Here is a 20,423-nt window from a genome sequence, read left to right on the forward strand (position 1 = left end):
CTTTTAATTTCGAACGTTCGAGTCCCATAGACTTCAATGGGGTTCTAACGTTCGTACGAATTTGGGGTCCGTTCGAAAGTTCTGGTGCGAACCAAACCGGGGGGTGTTCGGCTCATCCCTACTGGGGATGGCTTTGTATGTTGTGGTTAGCATTTTTAATTTTGTACTGTGGGGTAGGGGAAGCCAGTGAAGGGATTGGCAGCAGTCACGGATCGGTTAGTGAGGTGTATTAGTCTAGCAGCAGCATTCATAATAGACTGAAGGGGGGAGAGCCTGCGTAAGGGTAGGCCATTAAGGAGAGAGTTTCCGTAGTCAAGGCGGGAAAGTCAGAACGGGTCGAATTCTGGAGATGTTGCTGAGGTTAAGGTGGCAGGATTTAGCCAGTGATTGGATGTGGGGTCTGAAGGAGAGGTCAGAGTCAAGAATTACACCCAGCAGCAGAATTACACCCAGCACCTTGGCATGTGTAGAGGACAGGCATGTACTGGCCATAGGGACTATAGGGAGTTTCCCGGTGGGCCGATGGCTTAGTGGGCCGGTTTCAGTGACAGCCAGTGGCATCGCTGGGGGGGGGACTTTTGGGGCTATAGCCCCAAATCTGGGGCCCATAGCCCCGAGTCAGTCCAGGAGTCCCCAACCACAGGGTCCCGGCCCACTACCTGCCCTCTTTCTGGTGACCCTAAAGTAAGGAGGGGCTCTCTGGGGACCCTGATGTAAGCCGGAGGCTCTCTGGGGAACCTGATGTAAGAGAGAGGCTCTCTGGGGACCCGGATGTAAGGGGTTGGCTCTCTAGGGACCCTGATGTAAGGCGGATGATCTCTGGGGACTCTGATGTAAGAGGGGCTCTCTGGGGACCCTGATGTATGGGGAAGGCTATATGGGGACCCTGATGTAAGGGGAGGCTCTCTGGGGACCCTGATGTAAGGGGGAGGCTCTCTGGGGACCCAGATGTAAGGAGGGGCTCTCTGGGGACCCTGATGTAAGGGGGGCTCTCTAGGGGCTTTTTTGCGCAATTGCGTACAGTTTATTTACTATTTTTTGCGTGTTTGCAAAATTAAAGTGGGCCGGTCTTCATGAAGTCCAGGGCCAAATTTTTGTCCCAGTCCAGCCCTGGTAGAGGAACCAATGGTTGTGCAGTTGATCCTAATGGTAAAGTCATGGGGGGCGACCAGGAAGGAGGAAATATAACAAGCTCAGTTTTAGAAAGATTGAGTTTGAGAAAGTAGTGTGACATCCATACAATATGTCATTCAGTAAGTTTGAGATCCATGAGGAGATTGAGGGGGTGTGTTGAGGAGTGGAGAGATAGATCTGGGTGTCATTGGCGTAGAGGTGTTATTGGAAGCCATGGGAGGTTATCAACTGTCCCAGGGAAGAGGTATAGAGCGAGAATAGGAGGGGCCCAAGGGCGGAGCCTTGGGGTACTCCGACAGAGAGAGGAACAGGAGCGGAAGAAATGGAGTTGTAAGTGACACTGAAAGTGCGCCGAGATAGGTAGGAGGAGAACCAGGATAAAGCAGAATCACAGAGGTCAATCACAGAGACAATATAGATAAAAAATCAAGGGAAAAAACGACGTGGGATCCCCCCAGTCCATACCAGGCCCTTCGGGTCTGGTATGGATTTTAAGGGGAACGCCACACCATAATGTAAAAAAAAAAAAAATTGGTGTGGGGTCCCCCCAAAATCCACACCAGACCCTTATCCGAGCAAGCAGCCTAGCAGATCAGGATAGGGGGGCGTGAGCACCCCCCCTCCTGAACCATACCAGGCCACATGCCCTCAACATGGGGAGGGTGCTTTGGGGTGTCCCCCAAATCACCTTGTCCCCATGTTGATGGGGACTAGGTCCTCTTCCCGACAACCCTGGCCATTGGTTGTCGGGGTCTGCAGGTGGGGGGGCTTATCAGAATCTGGAAGCCCCCTTTAATAAGGGGGCCCCAAGATCCACCCCCTCCCCATTCACCAAAAAAAGTGTAAAAAAAGTAAAAACCACAACAGACAGTTTTTTGACAATTCCTTTATTAAAAAGGGAAAAAAAAGTGTCCCGATGAACCTGAATAAAACAAAAACAAAAAAACTCTGCCTCTATGGAAGGCCTACTGGCGACTGCTGTCTTTTGACTTTGACAGCTGTTATATAGGCAAGGGCAGGGCCATCCACTGATATAACCGAGTAGCTCCACCCCCTCTGACGTCACATGATGTCAGAAGGGGACCAGGTCACTCAGTTACATCACTGTGTACTGTGGGAGACCAGATATAGTGAACGCAGGATCCTGGTTTAGTAATACTTTTTTTTTGTAAATCTATTATTTTTCAATAGAATTATATATTACAACATACTTTTCACTTCATCTATAATCCACTCTTTACATAAACAAATATGTTACCGGCGCAAATAAACTACTTTTTCTTAACTAAGTTTGCTGCAATCAAAATATATGTTACCCTGTGGAAATATAAAAATGTATTTGATTCATGGATTGCGCTAACTATTGTGTATATATACACTCTTAAACATATATTATTATGAAGATCATATATACATTCTCACTGATTAGTCAAACTATACCAACTTTTTTTTTACTATAATCTCTGTATCACAATGTTATATTGTATACTCTGTGACTAATCACCACAAAGTGCAAGTGCTACACATAAATCAAACAAAATTTAAAAAACTACTAAAGAATACTATAAATAATGCTTGTGAAAATTGATGCTCTCAATCCATAAAAATCAACAACATAAAAAATCTGTGCCACAATACAATGAATGTCCTTAGTGAGTGATCACTGTTGCATATAGTTGTATTCCTTTTCCAATATTAAGTGCTTCTGTGTCCACCATTACCAGTGACTCCACCACCACCTAATGCAATGGCCACTTACCAAACAAACCAAACATGTATGCGCCTTTGGTTCATTCAGGATAACCACTCCATTAACCAGCAGCCTCTCCGAGAAGTATATTGGTGCCTCCTGCTCTACAGTTTCTTATACAAACACATGAATAGCCATCATAGTGTAGTATATAACTTTAGTTTATTAAAAAAGGTTTCTTAAGTTCCAAACTCACATGTTCCAGTGCCCTTGAGCTGGCACCAAGCTATCCAGCTGTGTATATGGAGGAGGGGATGCCACTCTGTGTGTTAATCTCTCCCTGTGTCCCCGTATATCGGCATGCGTTCCAACTTGCGTGCGTTCCAGGCCTCACTCTCGCTAGACCGGAAGTATCAGAAATATTTCCCAGCAGCCTCTACGCGCTTGCAATGTAAATTTCCGTCATCAGGAACTTGCTCTCCATGCCTTTATAGTTGTTACCATTGAGGGCGTCAAATCATACGGAGATTTCAAGCCTCGAAGCAGCAGGCTTTAGTAACACTTTAATCAGGGTTTCCCAATAGTCTTGTGTGGGGGCTTGATCTGATTTCCACCTTAACACAATAGCTTTTCTAGCATAGAAAAGTAAAAAGCCCAAGAAATATACTGTATCTTTAACAGCCCAAGAAATGTACTGTATCTTTAACACATTTTGGCCGTGCCATATGCCATCATAATGGAATCAGATACATACTTTGCAAAGTTTAAAAATGTAAGCTTTTGTAAGGATGAGTAATTAGGCAATACCTAAATATAGGCTTGGCCATATCAGGAGGGCTTGCCCTGCTAAACTCTATACAATTTGTCAGCCTTAGCTAGATTTAGCAATTGCTGACAAATACATACCACAGTTTTTCAGTGAAACAATTCCTAGTTGACCTCTATATTTAGGCATGAAGCTCTGAAGTGGCAGTGTCTGAGTGCAGTATAAATAAATATGCTAGTTGTCATTAATTGGTCCTGATTGCGTCCACTGATTTTGCCAAAAGTATGGCATTCCCTGTTTTGTAGGCAACTACAAAATTCAAAGAATAACTAGATCTTTGCTAAAAAACAAAAACAACTAAAACAAAACAGCCCTTCTTAGTGTTCTTACCAGTGGCAGCTGGTGCTGGGTCGGTCACCAGCCCCACACTTACCCCATCTAGGTCGTGGGCAGCGCTTCCTCCGGGCGGCAGCTTTACCCAGCATTTCCTCCTCCTTGGCTTTATGGCAGTTTCCCCTGCGTCTCCTCTAACTCTTCTCCTCCAATACAAGCGTTTCTCTTCTCGGCCAATCGGGTCTCAGGACCCTCTTCCTGATTGGCTGGGAGGAGAATTGGGAACACAATATTGAATAATAATTCTCTATTGTCACATAAGTGGGTGGGCAGTGTACCCTAAGCCCACCCTTTTTTAAGCCAGTTTGAGCCTCAGGCTCTAATCATGTGCTTCTAAAAAAGAAAAACAAATCATTGGAATCCATGTGCCCCTGCGCCCCGTATTGATGGGCCGGGTCAAGGGGCGGGGTCACCAGGTGATGTCACATGGTGACCCCACCCCTTATCCCTATATAAGTCGCCGCACAACGTGTCCCTGCCATTAAGGCTGGAGAAAGCATTGTGTCAACATTGGAAGAAGGAAGAAGAGAAGAAGAAGCAGAAGAATAAAAAGGCGGTAGAGGCGACAGCGACAGAAGACCGGACCAACGTTAGTAAAAGAGCTGGAAGAAGAAAGCGGAGACCCAGCAAGAAGAACTGAAGAGCATGACAAGACCCCCGAAGAGCGGGACAAGACCCCCGAAGATGGAAGAAGAACCCCGGATGGCGGCGGCAACGAAGGAAAAAGCCGGGCTCCTCCGCTAGTAAAAGAGCTAGCAAAAGAGCAGAAGATAGCAGAGGAGTCCGGCGAGAAGACCCCCAGAACTGTCTAATAAAGTATTTTAAAAACCTGTGTTGTGTTTTTTTTATGTACACTTTTTTCCCCAGGTGAATGAGTAGGGGTACATCGCACCCCATACTCATTCACATAGGATAGGGGGCCAGAATCTGCGGGCGGGGGGCCCCGGATTCTGATAAGCCCCCCGCCCACAGATCCTGACAACCAACGGCCAGGGTTGTCGGGAAGAGGCCCTTGTCCTCATCAACATGGGGACAAGGTGCTTTGGGTGGGGGGAGCCGCAGGGCCCCCCTTCCCCAAAGCACCCCCCCATGTTGAGGGCATGCGGCCTGGTACGGCTCAGAAGGGGGTGCGCTCGCTTGTCCCCACCCCCTGTCCTTACCAGCCGGGCTGCGTGCTCGGATAAGGGTCTGCTTTGGACATTGGGGGGACCCCCACGCCGTTTTTTCGGTGTAGGGCTTTCCTTATAAATCCATACCAGGTGACGGGGCTTGCGGGGTGTCAATCTCCCCGATGGAGGTGGTGACATTGACTTCCTTTTCTAATTCCGTCTACCCCGGAGCCACGTTCAAAATGAACGGACTTTTCTCCGCGTGTGGGCAAGTCCGTTCATTTCAAAAGTCCGGTGGACTAGCACAGAGACGGGCAGATTTTCCACCGGACTGCCGAGTCCATTGAACAATTTTGAGTCAAAACTTCTTTCTAAGTCCGCCGAACTTTTGGGAAGTAAAAAAGTCCACACACGGGCGGATTATCCGCCGATCGTGTGTACATGGCATAATAAACAATTTAATAAACAATAGATTAATGGGCCATTAAATAGTGGATGTGTATGGATCATTTTTAGGGGGAAAAAAAGGATATTGTTTAGTGTCACTTTAAGTAGAAGCAGTTCATTCCCCTAACAAGAGCATTATTATTGGCTGGAACAACCCACCAACATGTAGAAACTTACAACATCAGATGATACATCTCTGAGTACTGCCATGTAGTGATAATATTTACATATTATATTTGTAAATGTTACAAAATGTTCTTTTATGTGATAAACTTATCATTTAGTCATTATTGCTTAGTAGCATTATAAACAGCGCAACAGCGCCATCTAGTGACAAAGCATTTTGCAGCAGCTAAACATCATCCCAAAGATATGTTAATGCATTTCATGTATAAAGAGATTGTAGCTTCCCCTTTCACTGATGAAGGATTCTGCCACCAGCATTGAATGTACAATAGTATGAAATAATTCTTCAGGTTCATTAACCAGTCTAGGGGTTTGCTTTTTCTTATGCTTTATTGTAGAACTTGAATTGGTAGTGGGTAATGGTATGATACTTCAGTGGTCCTTAGCAAAGATTTGAGGACACTGATCTTTCTCTTGCAAAACTATGGGCCAAACCCTTGAAGAAGTAAATATTGGACTGATCTTTGAAGTAGCAACTTGAGGAGTTGTATGTTCCTCTTTCTGGACAGTCATAGAAAAGTCCTTTCACTGAGAATTAAATAGTCCCTTTAAACCCGCTGACTCTAGCACACAAGGGATGGCCTCAGCAGACTCTCTCTAGGATCTCCCTAACTAGTCTGTACTCACAATTGTCCTTGGAAAATTGGTTACCTCCTTCCAATATCCTTGTGACAATTTCACCCTGTTATACCAAACAGACTAGATCCTCAGAAGACAGTCCTTCAGTCAACTTTCAGCAAGGAAGGCCCTCCGTCAACCCAACGGAGGCCTCAATACCCCACTGGCATATGGCAGCAAGGTCTAGGGGGCTAACAGGACCCCCCCCCCCAGGCTGTGATTTCCTTTTCAGGAAATTTAACCAGCTGCTTTCTGCCCAAGTGTATTTATAAAAACTCCCAGTTATTAACTGGGCACCTCTCCCCTAGGAATGAATATTCATCTGCTGATTAGACTCTTCCTGCCCACTAACTTCCAGAACATTTCTGTACCATCCAGGGGGAAGCAATCAAACATGTAGTCACTGAAACATAGAACAGGCCAGAACAATCAACACAGCCACATTGATTACAGTAGGCAAAACATTTGATTTGCCCAACAATGAACTGCAGCTCCACTGGATACAGTGAGCCAGAACTAAATTGACCTAATCCTAGCACCTATTTACCTAATCCTAGCACCCATCTAGGAGGGTGCGACATTAACATTTTAAAGAAACCCCAAAATGCATCTAAACCCAAAAACAAAAATGTAATATATTGCAGTTAAACATCCAATGTGCATGAGGCCTAACAGACCAAGCTGTGCAGCAAAAATGTCAGTTAAAGGATACGTTTCTTTTTTTTAATAAATACAAATCTTTTGCTAGTTAAAAATGCCCATTTACTGTATTCAGTTAATATTATTATTTTTGGAGCCTGTAGAGCAAAGATCTGGTGCCATGCAGGTTTCCAGATGATCTGTCAGTGTATCTGTGTGTCCGTACATCCCATACATGCAAGCAGATACACTGACAGGGAGAATCAATGAACTACCACATCGCTCCACAGTGCCGTGGTAGTTCTTTGAGCTGCAAAGATTGCTGGGGTTTGTAGTTCATTCACACACAGAGCTGTGTGAATGAATGACGTGCAGGGGTGGACTGACAACTCATGGGGCCCCCAGGGAATAGGAGATTATGGGGCCCTCGGGCAATAGGAGAAGATTATGGGGCCCCAGGGCAATAGGAGATTATGGGGCCACACAGTATACACAGTACACAGTATACACACATACCGTATACACACACAGACACACAATATACACACACAGAATACACATACACGCACTGAAAAGGTACAGGGGAGGCGGGACAGCTATAATCTTGGGATTTTAAAAAAAACACAGATTTTTACATACTGTCCCTGGTTTTATTGAGGCTGGCAAACCTGAGGGGGCCCCTTAGTGGCATGGGGCCCTCGGGCAGTGCCCGAGCACCCGAATAGTCAGTCCGCCCCTGATGACGTGGACGTATGGGTGGAGGCCCACATTGCCGCACTGATTTCAAAAAGTGACAGCTAGTACAGGGAACTTCTCTCTGTACTGGTGTCCCAAGGGGTGGGGGGGGCTGCACTTCTTTTTCTATCAGCATGAATCACTTTTGACATGTTTTCCTGACACCAACAGCAAAAAGGTGACAGGGGAGGGAGCTACAGCTGATTGAAAGCCTTGGCTCTGTTCCTGTGTGCTGTGTGAAAGGGGGGGGGGTGTCCCTTTCCTCCAATCAGCTCTTAGACCTCTCCTCACTGATGTAACTTCAGCTCTCCGCCCCCTGCTTTTCAGAGCTAAGAGGTCCTGTGTAAATTCTGCTCTAAATTAGTGTTTCTCAACCTTTTCAACACAGAGGAACCCTTAAAATAACTTTCTGCTCTCAGGGAACCCCTGCTAAATATCACTATATCCACAACTTATGGTACATTAGTGCGATGGTCAGTGGGAAGAATGCTCCTTACTCTTGTGGTGTTTGGGAAGACCCTTAAAGATAGTGAAAAAGAGCAATGGTGTCAGTGGGAACTTATTTGAGAGGCAGAAATTACTCATTGCTTGAGAAACCCCTAGCAACCACTGGAGTAACCCTGGTGTAGAAACCCTACTGTAGATGAAAGATGCCTGTAAATAAACAGGTGCAACTTTTGTAGGGAGATGTGTTATGTAGGGAGATGTGTTTCGTGTCTGTATATCACCTGAGGCTGTTCACTTCTCCGGGTATATGTGAGTGTTTACAACCACTTTAAAGAGTAATTCCGCCCCCACCAAAAATGTTTAAGTCTACAAATACTGTAGCTGCTGACTTTTAATATTAGGACACTTACCCTTCCATCAATCCCGCAACGTCATCACCCCAGCCGATTTTCCGAACGGCTCTCGGGTGCTACTGCCATCATTCGTGGTAAGGGAAACTGGCAATGAAGTCTTTCAGCTTCACAGCCGGTTCCCTACTGCACATGCGCGAAGCACGCTGCACTTTCTAAATGGCCCAGTGGCGGGGGAAGGAGGAGGGAGGTCGAGGTCCCCGCAGCTCAGTCTCTCGGTAGTGGGTGATGGGTACCTGTCAAAAACAGGTAACTGCTACCCCATTCGCCCCGAAAGGTGCCAAATGTGGCACCAGAGGGGGAGGAGGCAAATAAGTGGATCTTTCACTTTTGGGTGGAACCCCGCTTTAAAGAGGAGTTCCACTTAAAAAAATAAAAATTTAAAGTTAGCAGCTACAAATACTACAGCTGCTGACTTTTAATAATCAGACCCTTACCTGTCCCAGGGTCCAGCGATGTGAGGGAACGAAGCCCCACTTGTCTCCCCCTTCTCTCTGTGGCACTGGCATAGTCACTGTGGGCACCCAGCTGTACCTTCACAGCCGGGCACGCCGTGACTGGCCGGGCAATCTTCTGGGACCTGTGATGTGTCCCAGATGATTTCAGAGAGGAAGGGGAGAGAGATGATCTCCCTTTCAATGCCGCGGTGTGCCGGGAGGAAGTGGGAGCTGGAACCCTTTAAAAAGAGGGTATCCTCTCCCCCCCAAAAATGACATGCCAAATGTGGCATGTCAGGGGTTCACCTTCCCTTCCCTTAAAGCGGAAGTTCCATTTTTGGGTGGAACTCTGCTTTAAGCATTTAAAACCTTTATCTGAAAAGGAGAAAGACTATTACTGCAACTGCTTATGAAGTGTTAGCTGGAGTTTAACTTTAATTTGTTAAAGTCCATCTAAATCTGGCAGTCTAAAGCCCCGTATACACGATCAGAAAATTGGAAGTAAAATTTCGTCCGACGAACGGTCTACCGATTTTTTGTAATCGTTAGTACAGTTCTTTTGGCAGCCGATTCCGAATTTTTGAACGACAAAAGCTGGATGTGCAGACTATACAATTTTTGTTGTATGTGAACACAAAGTCCGATTTTCATTTAATTAGTAGTTTTTATCCGAAAAAAAAATTGTAAGCAAGACTAAGCAAGCTGAATTTTGTCATGTGAATATTTTCGTATTTTGTGCAACCTCTTCACTTTCGATATGAGACTAGCATGCCACAAAAAATGGCTGAAAATTCATCCAATAATCTGATCGTGTGTATGAGGCTTAACTCTTCCCAGACTGACAGAACGCAGACACCCTAAAACAGGGGGTGTGTTACTGGCCAGATAACGAGGTGAAAGGGGAAAAACTAAGAAAAGAAAATTAAAGCAACCACCACATTTAAAGTGGTTCTAAAGGTAAAGTATTTTTTTACCTTTATGCATTCTCTGCATCAAGGAAAAAACTTTTCCCACTTTCTGTGCCCTTCCCCCCCCCCCAAATACTTACTTGAGTCCAGTATCGATCCAGTGCTGTGCTCATATTCAGTGCCGGGACAAGGTCAGTTAGAGCCCAAGGTGAACATGACAAACTGCGCCCTCCCAGGATGTATGAACATTAACCACTTGCCGACCGCCTCGTGCTGATACACATCGGCAGAAGGGCTCGTACAGGCAAACTGATGTACCTGTACGTGGCCCTTTAAGAGGAGGGCACGCACGAGTCGGGTCGCGGGTCCCGTGGACTCTATCGCCGCGGGGATATCCGCAATGGCCTCACAGAGAGGAAGAGCGGGAGATGCTAATGTAAACAAGCATTTCCCCGTTCTGCCTAGTGACAGTGTCACTGATCTCTGCTCCCTGTGATCGGGAGCAGAGATCAGTGACGTGCCACGCACCCCCCCACAGTTAGAAACATTCCTCAGGGCACACTTAACCCATACACTGCCCCCTAGTGGTTAACCCCTTCAATGCCAGTGTCATTTACACAGGAATCAGTGCATTTGTATAGCACTGATTACTGTATAAATGACAATGGTCCCAAAAATGTGTCAAAAATGTCCAATGTATCCGCCATAATGTCGCAGTCACGATAAAAATCGCTGATCGCTGCCATTACTAGTAAAAAAAAGTAATTAATTAATAAAATGAATGTAAATGCCGTAAAACTATCCCCTATTTTGTAAATGCTATAACTTTTGCGCAAACCAATCTATAAATGCTTATTGCGATATTTTTTTACCAAAAATATGTAGAAGAATACATATCAGCCTAAACTGAGGGAAAAAAAATGTTTTTTATATATTTTTGGGGGATATTTATTATAGCAAAATGTAAAAAATAATGCGTTTTTTTCAAAATTGTTGCTATTTTTTTGTTTATATATTTTTTATATTCATATTGTTTGGGAGCCACGTCGCACAACTGCGCAATTGTCAGTTAAAGCGACGCAGTGCCGAATTGCAAAAAGTGCTCTGGTCAGGAAGGGGGTAAATTCTTCCGGGGCTGAAGTAGTTAAGTGCCAGCACAAATCCCCCCCTTCCCCAAAAAAAAGGAACACGAATCTGCATGCTTACACCTAAGCAAAAATTCCATTCCTCCCAGGACAAATCCACCCCATGCTGAAATCGGTCCACGCATGCGCAGCACAGCGTATGTTTACATCACTCCTGTGTACTGTGATGATGTGACTCATGTGCATAGGTGGGAGTGATTTCATAAGGGCTCATCCAATGACCATACCTCCCAACTTTTTGAGATGGGAATGAGGAACATCTATCAGTAAAAGTATGCAGGAATATGACACACCCCTGCCACACCCCCTTAAAGGAGAATTGTACAAAAGAACAAGATTGGTTAAACCCACAAGTGTTTTTTTATTTTTTTATTTACCACTATCATTCCTTTATATTGGCTTTTGGAATTTACAAATGGAGCAATTTAGAAATCAGATGAAAGGTTTAACATTAAGAAACATGTTTTGATAGATAAAAAGTGCATTTTATATAAATATTTATAGATCAGACCAAAATAAGAGACAAATGAGGAGGAATGAGGGACAGAGGGACATTGCTCCAAATCAGGGCCAGTCCCTCCAAATCAGGGACAGTTGAGAGGTATGAATGACACAGCCCAAGATGGAGGAAAGCTCAGTTAATGTCAAGATGGAAGCCCCTGTGACAGCTGAGAACACTAACACAACAGTGTATACTAGCACATTATGGCCTAAAGCTCCCTGAACATGCCATTCTTTATTTTAGTCCTTACAATTCGAGCGCTACATACAACAAACAGTAATGAATTGCACCAATGAGAGCACCAATATGGCTGCCAAGCGTCATCACTGAGTAGTAATATGGCGCTCCAGGAAAAGTGGCATCTCATAGTCACATGACCAGGAAGTAAGCCTTTCTAGGACAATGCTCTCTGTTGCGTACACAGGGTTTGTGCGTGTACGTATTACGTCTTGCAGCGTGCTCCCGGCGCCTGCGCGGATTGGCTGGCCTGTGTTCGCCTTTACCGGGACTCATTGGCAGACATGGAGGAAAAGAGCCGGAGTCAGCAGACACCCGCGGCTGGTAAAGGCAAGGAGGCCGGAGGAGAAGCACGCGACGCGGTGAAGGATAAGAAGGAGGAGCAGGAATTGGTGAGACTCGGCGAGGAGTGAGGCCGGCCGTGCTGTGTAGAGAGAGGAGCTATGCGGGGGATAGAGCTGAGTCACTGGGGCCCATACACAACACAGGCGGGGGCACAGTCCTCGGGGCCTGGTACTAACAATGACATGGCACAGGACTGATTGAATGCACATAGAATAGGAGATCACATAGGATGGATTAATTGGTCACCCAGCACAAAGCGTAGTGTTACTGGGATGGGAGCTAATGCCTAATGGGGACCTTACAATCTGATCTGTAAGGTTACTATACAATCTGATCTGTAAGGTGACCATACACTCTAATTGTTTATACACTGTACAATCTGATTTCTAAGGTGACCATACACTCTAATAGTACAGCACTGTATACATCTACCATCAACTGTGGGCTGACCTGATTGGATACAAATTGAATGAACTGTTTAGGTGTGCCCTCGTATTCCATTGTTTTGGTAAACCTAAAGGAGATTGTACAATTAAAATGTATAGTGTATGGTCCCCTTAAAGGAGATTATCCACTTAAGGCCAAATCGTGTACCTGTTACGTCATTTAGCTTTAAGTGGTTTTACTGGGATGATACCTGCAGCTATAGGCATAATCTTAGTATTGTCTTTAAAGCGGGAGTCCACTGGGACTCCGCGTTTTTTTTTTTTTTTTTTTTTTTTTTTTTAAGCCAGCAGCTACAAATACTGCAGCTGCTGACTTTTAAAATAGTGACACTTACCTGTCCAGCACGCCCGCGATGTCGGCACCCGAAGCCGATCTCTAGGTCGTCTGTCGGGTCCTGCCGCCGCCATCTTGGGTATGGGAATCAGGAAATGGAGCCTTTCGGCTTCATTTCCCGGTTCCCTACTGCGCATGCGCGAATCGCGCTGCGCAATAAGGACGCTCCCCGCTGCCTCTGGGATCTGTGTGTTTCCCAGCAGGCAGCGGGGCACTTGCGGGAAGGGGCGGGCACTTGCGGAAAGGGGGGCGTAAGTTACGCCCCTTTCCGCAGAGAGCTATCCCGGAAGTGGGTGCAGTTACCTGGATTATCCAGGTAACTGCACCCCCCTCCCCCCTGAAAGGTGCCGATTGTGGCACCGGAGGGGGGGAGGGTTCCGATGAGTGGAAGGTCCACTTTAGGGTGGACCTCCGCTTTAAGGCTGCTTTCACACTGGGGCGGTATTCAGGCGTTATAGAGCTCTAAAAATAGCGCCTGTGTAGCGCCTGAAAAAAACCGGCCCCTTTCACTCCAGTGTGAAAGCCGGAGGGCTTTCACACTGGGGCGGTGCGCTGGCAGGACAGTGAAAAAAGTCCTGCTAGCCGCATCTTTGGAGCGGTGTATTCACTGCTCCTAAACCGCTCCTACCCATTGAAATCAATGGGACAGCGTGGCAATACCGCCGGCAAAGCGCCGCTGCAGCGGCGCTTTGCGGACGGGTTTAACCCTTTTTCGGCCGCTAGCGGGGGTTAAAACCACCCCGCTAGCGCCCGCAGACCGCCGCTAAAATGACGGTAAAGCGACGCTAAAAATAGCGGCGCTTTACCGCCAACGCCCGCACCGCCCCAGTGTGAAAGCAGCCTTAAGCTGATGGCCAGCGTTTTTTTTTTTTTTTTTTTTTTTTTGTAAAAGCAATCCGAATGGCTAATTAGCTGTTGGATTGCTTTTACAGGCAGCTTATGCCTCTCCTGGAGATCCCGGAAGAGCCAGGGGGGAAAAAAAGCTGTCGATTGTGCCAGCTTACTGTCAGTGTGGATTTGATTTAAATCACTAGTAAACAGTCTTGATATAAATTGACTCGATTTTTAAATAATTTTTAAAGATCACCTGTCATCTCTGTCCCGTAGCAGCTCCTCCTCCTCTCACCCGCTGTTGGCTCACTGACAGTCCCATTCGCTTTAATGGGGTGGCTGGTGATGCGCCAGTGACATAACAAGGGGAGGGACAAGGCAGCAGCAGGTGAGTGGATGCCTGCTAACGGGTGCTGCCATGATGGGTCTGAAATGACAGGTGATCTTTAAATATAAGGACTCATTCTTGCTGGTAGTTAGAATCTTTAATATTTACAAACAAAATAAAGGCTTCTTATTTAGAATAATAATCTGTCAGGTTAGTAAAGCAGTGATATCAGAACTGTTTCAATCATACAGTTTGTAGTGTGCATAGATTTGCAAAATGATGAGATAAAGGAATATTCCTGAACATTGTTTTATCTCATTACTATGAAATTTGCAGAGCTTGGGATTCATTGAGTTTACCAAAAATGTAAATATTGCAGAATATACAGCCTCACGCTTTATATCTAAGCTTTATTTCATGCTGAATAAACTCAATTAATGTATTTTAGTAGAAAACAATCCGTGTCGCTCTCATTGTAAATCAAAGCTTCTAAATACCTCCATTAATGCCGGACCCAGTCATGTGACCGATCTACTCTTTCATTAATGGTCACGTGAACGATTTCCTCCTCCAATCAAAAGCTACACTCGAGATGGAGGAGGAGAGCGGCCTCAGTGAGTGGCATTAATTGAGGGATTTAGAGGCTTAGATTTACATTAAGAGTTGCACAGGAGGAGCAGTATATGACAAAGGGCTGACAGTAATATTTTTTTGAACTTTAAAGCAGAGCTCCACCCTAAAGTGGAACTTCCACTCATTGGAACCCCCCCCCCCTCCGGTGCCACAATTGGCACCTTTCAGGGGGGAGGGGGGTGCAGATACCTGTATAGTACAGGTATTTGCATCCACTTCCGGCATGGATATCCGCAGAATCTGCGGGTATTTACGCCACTTCCTGTGGGTCCCAGTTGTCTGCTGGGAAACACACGGATCCCAGAGACAGCGGGTCCATCCTTATTGCGCAGCACAACTCGCGCATGCGCAGTAGGGAACCAGGAAGTGAAGCCACAAGGCTTCACTTCCTGACTCCCATAACGAAGATGGCAGCGGCAGCACCCGAGAGCCAATCGAGAGATCAGCTTCGGGTGCTGACGTCGCGGGCGCGCTGGGCGGGTAAGTGTCCTTATTTTAAAAGTCAGCAGCTGCAGTATTTGTAGCTGCTGACTTTTAAAAACAAAAAACGGCGGAACTCCCGCTTTAAAGTATACTGACAGCGCTGTCCCATGACCAGGAGAGTCGGTGGCCTGACACCCTCCCAATGGGTGGCATCCAAAAAAAAAAAATCAGACACGTTTTCCCATTTACTTTTATTTTTTTTAAAGAGGTTCCTTACCCCGTGAACGCACACGTCAGTGCTGCGCGGATACATAAACAGTAATTGTCCAACACATGAGGTATTGCAACGAAGAGAAATAATTCTAGCCTCCAACCTCTGTAACGGCTTTTAAAGCGTCACCACTCCATGAGCGCGTGCAATTGTAAAGCATCATGTTGGGTATCTGTACTTGGTGTAACCTCATCTTTTATATTTTACCAAAAGTTGGTTGTTATATTGTTTGTGTGCATTAAAACTTATTAACTGCTTGCCGCCCGCCCACTGTCAAATGACGGCGGGGTGGTGCAGCTCTTGTTCTGGGACCCCGTCGTGTTTCTAGGAGAAGACGTGACCCCGATCTGTGTAAAGAGCAGCCTTTAGTGCCCACCAGTGGCGGCACTCAGTGCCCATTAGCTATGCCGGTCAGTGCCGCCTATCAGTTCTGCCCATCTGTACCGCCTATTAGTGGCTGCCAGTGCCACCTATTATTGCTCTTCAGTGCCACATATCAGTTCAACCCATCAGTGCCCATAATTGTGCCATATTATTAGTGCCACCTAATCAGCGCACATCAGTGAAAAATTTGCTGACAGAAAAAAGTAAAAAAAAAAACGTTTTATTCCCCCAAATTTTTGGTCTTTATTTTTTGTAAATAAAAAAACAGCAGTGATTAATTACCACCAAAAGAAGCTCTATTTGTGTGAAGAAAATGATAAAAAAATTGTTTGGGTACAGTGTAGCATGACTGCGCAATTTGTCATTCAAAGTGCGAAAGCGCTGAAAAATGTCCTGGGCAGTAAGGGGTGTGTTAGTGCCTGGTAGGCAAGTGGTTAAAGTGCATTTTTGCCAAAAAATAGCATTTTAAAAACCTCTGTAAATACCATGTGGCGTAAAAAAATTACAACACGCGCCATTTTATTCTGTAGGACCTCTGCTAAAAATTAGTGCCCGGACAAGGGGGAGGGGCTGCGTGTGACGGCGCGCGGCCGGGAACACACAGCTATTGAAATGAAAGCTGTGATGTTCCCGGCGCTGTGATCAAACAGGCAGCGGAGGCGGCTCTCTTTCCTGCACAGGCTGGCTGCAAAATGGCACACAGGCTGCAATGGGGCACACAGGCACACTGGCTGCAGTGGGGGACACTGGCCTGCAATGGGGGATGCCTCCTGTACCACGTCCTCTGTCTCTGACCATCTCCTGTACCATGTCCCCAGTCTGACCATCTTCTGTACCGTGTCCCCAGTCTGACCACCTCCTGTACCGTGTCCCCAGTCTGACCACCTCCTGTACCGTGTCCCCAGTCTGACCACCTCCTGTACCGTGTCCCCAGTCTGACCACCTCCTGTACCGTGTCCCCAGTCTGACCACCTCCTGTACCGTGTCCCCAGTCTGACCACCTCCTGTACCGTGTCCCCAGTCTGACCACCTCCTGTACCGTGTCGCCAGTCTGACCACCTCCTGTACCGTGTCGCCAGTCTGACCACCTCCTGTACCGTGTCGCCAGTCTGACCACCTCCTGTACCGTGTCGCCAGTCTGACCACCTCCTGTACCGTGTCGCCAGTCTGACCACCTCCTGTACCGTGTCGCCAGTCTGACCACCTCCTGTACCGTGTCGCCAGTCTGACCACCTCCTGTACCGTGTCGCCAGTCTGACCACCTCCTGTACCGTGTCGCCAGTCTGACCACCTCCTGTACCGTGTCGCCAGTCTGACCACCTCCTGTACCGTGTCGCCAGTCTGACCACCTCCTGTACCGTGTCGCCAGTCTGACCACCTCCTGTACCGTGTCGCCAGTCTGACCACCTCCTGTACCGTGTCGCCAGTCTGACCACCTCCTGTACCGTGTCGCCAGTCTGACCACCTCCTGTACCGTGTCGCCAGTCTGACCACCTCCTGTACCGTGTCGCCAGTCTGACCACCTCCTGTACCGTGTCGCCAGTCTGACCACCTCCTGTACCGTGTCGCCAGTCTGACCACCTCCTGTACCGTGTCGCCAGTCTGACCACCTCCTGTACCGTGTCGCCAGTCTGACCACCTCCTGTACCGTGTCGCCAGTCTCTGACCACCTCCTGTACCGTGTCGCCAGTCTCTGACCACCTCCTGTACCGTGTCGCCAGTCTCTGACCACCTCCTGTACCGTGTCGCCAGTCTCTGACCACCTCCTGTACCGTGTCGCCAGTCTCTGACCACCTCCTGTACCGTGTCGCCAGTCTCTGACCACCTCCTGTACCGTGTCGCCAGTCTCTGACCACCTCCTGTACCGTGTCGCCAGTCTCTGACCACCTCCTGTACCGTGTCGCCAGTCTCTGACCACCTCCTGTACCGTGTCGCCAGTCTCTGACCACCTCCTGTACCGTGTCGCCAGTCTCTGACCACCTCCTGTACCGTGTCGCCAGTCTCTGACCACCTCCTGTACCGTGTCGCCAGTCTCTGACCACCTCCTGTACCGTGTCGCCAGTCTCTGACCACCTCCTGTACCGTGTCGCCAGTCTCTGACCACCTCCTGTACCGTGTCGCCAGTCTCTGACCACCTCCTGTACCGTGTCGCCAGTCTCTGACCACCTCCTGTACCGTGTCGCCAGTCTCTGACCACCTCCTGTACCGTGTCGCCAGTCTCTGACCACCTCCTGTACCGTGTCGCCAGTCTCTGACCACCTCCTGTACCGTGTCGCCAGTCTCTGACCACCTCCTGTACCGTGTCGCCAGTCTCTGACCACCTCCTGTACCGTGTCGCCAGTCTCTGACCACCTCCTGTACCGTGTCGCCAGTCTCTGACCACCTCCTGTACCGTGTCGCCAGTCTCTGACCACCTCCTGTACCGTGTCGCCAGTCTCTGACCACCTCCTGTACCGTGTCGCCAGTCTCTGACCACCTCCTGTACCGTGTCGCCAGTCTCTGACCACCTCCTGTACCGTGTCGCCAGTCTCTGACCACCTCCTGTACCGTGTCGCCAGTCTCTGACCACCTCCTGTACCGTGTCGCCAGTCTCTGACCACCTCCTGTACCGTGTCGCCAGTCTCTGACCACCTCCTGTACCGTGTCGCCAGTCTCTGACCACCTCCTGTACCGTGTCGCCAGTCTCTGACCACCTCCTGTACCGTGTCGCCAGTCTCTGACCACCTCCTGTACCGTGTCGCCAGTCTCTGACCACCTCCTGTACCGTGTCGCCAGTCTCTGACCACCTCCTGTACCGTGTCGCCAGTCTCTGACCACCTCCTGTACCGTGTCGCCAGTCTCTGACCACCTCCTGTACCGTGTCGCCAGTCTCTGACCACCTCCTGTACCGTGTCGCCAGTCTCTGACCACCTCCTGTACCGTGTCGCCAGTCTCTGACCACCTCCTGTACCGTGTCGCCAGTCTCTGACCACCTCCTGTACCGTGTCGCCAGTCTCTGACCACCTCCTGTATAAAAATTTTTTTTTTTAAAACAGTCATTTTCGGTATCGGTGCTGTTTCGGTATCGGTTTTGGTTTTCGGCCTAGTGTATTTTTCATTTTCGGTATCGGTTTCGGCACCAAAAAACCCATTCGGTGCATCCCTACTAAAAATATATCATTTTGCAGGTTAAGTCATTTTCTATATTTAAAAAACGAAACAAAAAACAGATTTTTGCTTGTAAACAAAGTGTCAGAAAAGGGCCTGGGCTTCAAGTGGTTGTGCAATCAAATTGCATAGACTATGGGAAGCCTTGTAATGTAACTTAAGGCAAAACAACACAATTGTGAGATGCAGGATCTCTCCAGCTGGGCCAGTTTAGATACATACATGGTACAGTCTGATTTGTAGAATCTCCTTTAGCCCCTTTTCACACTGAGGTGTTTTTCAGGCGCTTTTGGGCTAAAAATGGCGCCTGAAAAACAGCTCCCCTGCAGTCTCAGTGTGAGCCCTAGGGCATTGACACTGAAGCGATGTGCTGGCAGGACTTTAAAAAAAAAAAAAAAAACTCCTGCAAGCAGCATCTTTGGAGCGGTGTATACACGGCTCCTAAACCGCTTCTGCCCATTGAAATGAATGGGCTGTGCCGTTGTCTTGTCTAATAACGTCCTCCATCGGATAGTGTCCGCTGTGTACTGCGCATGCGCAGTACACAGCAACACAGATTCAGAAAATTGCCGAGGATGAACGGCGCCTGCGCCGTGAGTCCAGGTTCTATCCCCACTATCCAAGTGGACATAGAGTAGGAATAAAAAAGAGCCGAGCGCATCGAGGCCGAGCCCGAAGCGTGGCGAGCGAAGCTCGCCCGCGAGGGGCCCTTTAATACTCACAACCCTATGTCCGCTTGGATGGTGGGGCTACCACCTCCACTCACGGCGCAGGCGCCGTTCAGCTTCGGAAATTTTCCGAAGCTTCGTCTGCTCCGTACTGCGCATGCGCAGTACGGGGCGGACACTATTTCATGGCCGGACACTATACGGCAGAACACCGGCAAAGCAGCACTTTGAGGGTCTTTTTAACCCTTTTTTGTCCGCTGGCGGGGGCTAAAAGCGCCCGATAGTGGCCGAAAACCTCTGAAAAAATTACGGTAAAGCGCCGCTAAAAATACCGCCGATGCCACAGTGTGAAAGCAGCCTTATGGTAATGATACACCATACAGTCTGTATAGTCTTCTTAAAGTGATTATTATTAAAGTCTCTTTGAAATATAACAAACATGTAGTACTCACCTGCTCTTTGCAGTGGTTTTGTACAGAGCAACCTGGATCCTCCACTTCTCAGGTCCCTCGCCATCACTCCTAGCACCTCTCTGCTGCCCCAACAGCAAGCAGCTTGAAATGGGGGCACTCAAGCCGGCTCGATCCACAGCTGCGGCTCTGAATGTCCATTCACACAAAGAGCTGTAGCCTGCCCCACCCTGCCCTCTCCCCTGATTGACGGCAGAAGTGACAGCAGAAGTCTCAGCCAATGAGGAGGCAGAGTCTCCATAGAACTGGGGCACTAGTGCATATCGCTGGATCGAGATGAGCCTGGGAAGGTTTTTTTTTTTTTTTACTTTTATGCAAAGAATGCATTAATGTAAACGCC

General features: G+C 47.8%; 1 protein-coding gene across 1 annotated transcript in view; it reads left to right on the forward strand.

Annotated features, from left to right (window-relative positions):
• Nucleotides 1–12,028: 12,028 nt before the first annotated feature.
• The window catches only part of PSMD2 (proteasome 26S subunit ubiquitin receptor, non-ATPase 2), a 39,064-nt gene continuing 30,669 nt past the window's right edge, over nt 12,029–20,423 (forward strand). The window contains exon 1 of the mRNA XM_077487733.1: nt 12,029–12,195. Within this exon, the coding sequence (XP_077343859.1) occupies nt 12,088–12,195 (108 nt within the window). The 5' untranslated portion in view covers nt 12,029–12,087. The remainder of the gene's footprint in view (nt 12,196–20,423) is intronic.

The sequence above is a fragment of the Lithobates pipiens genome, unplaced genomic scaffold (genome assembly GCF_037356315.1).
Source record: "Lithobates pipiens isolate NorthernLeopardFrog02 unplaced genomic scaffold, aLitPip1_a1.2 Scaffold_18, whole genome shotgun sequence".
Classification (NCBI taxonomy): Eukaryota; Metazoa; Chordata; class Amphibia; order Anura; family Ranidae; genus Lithobates; species Lithobates pipiens.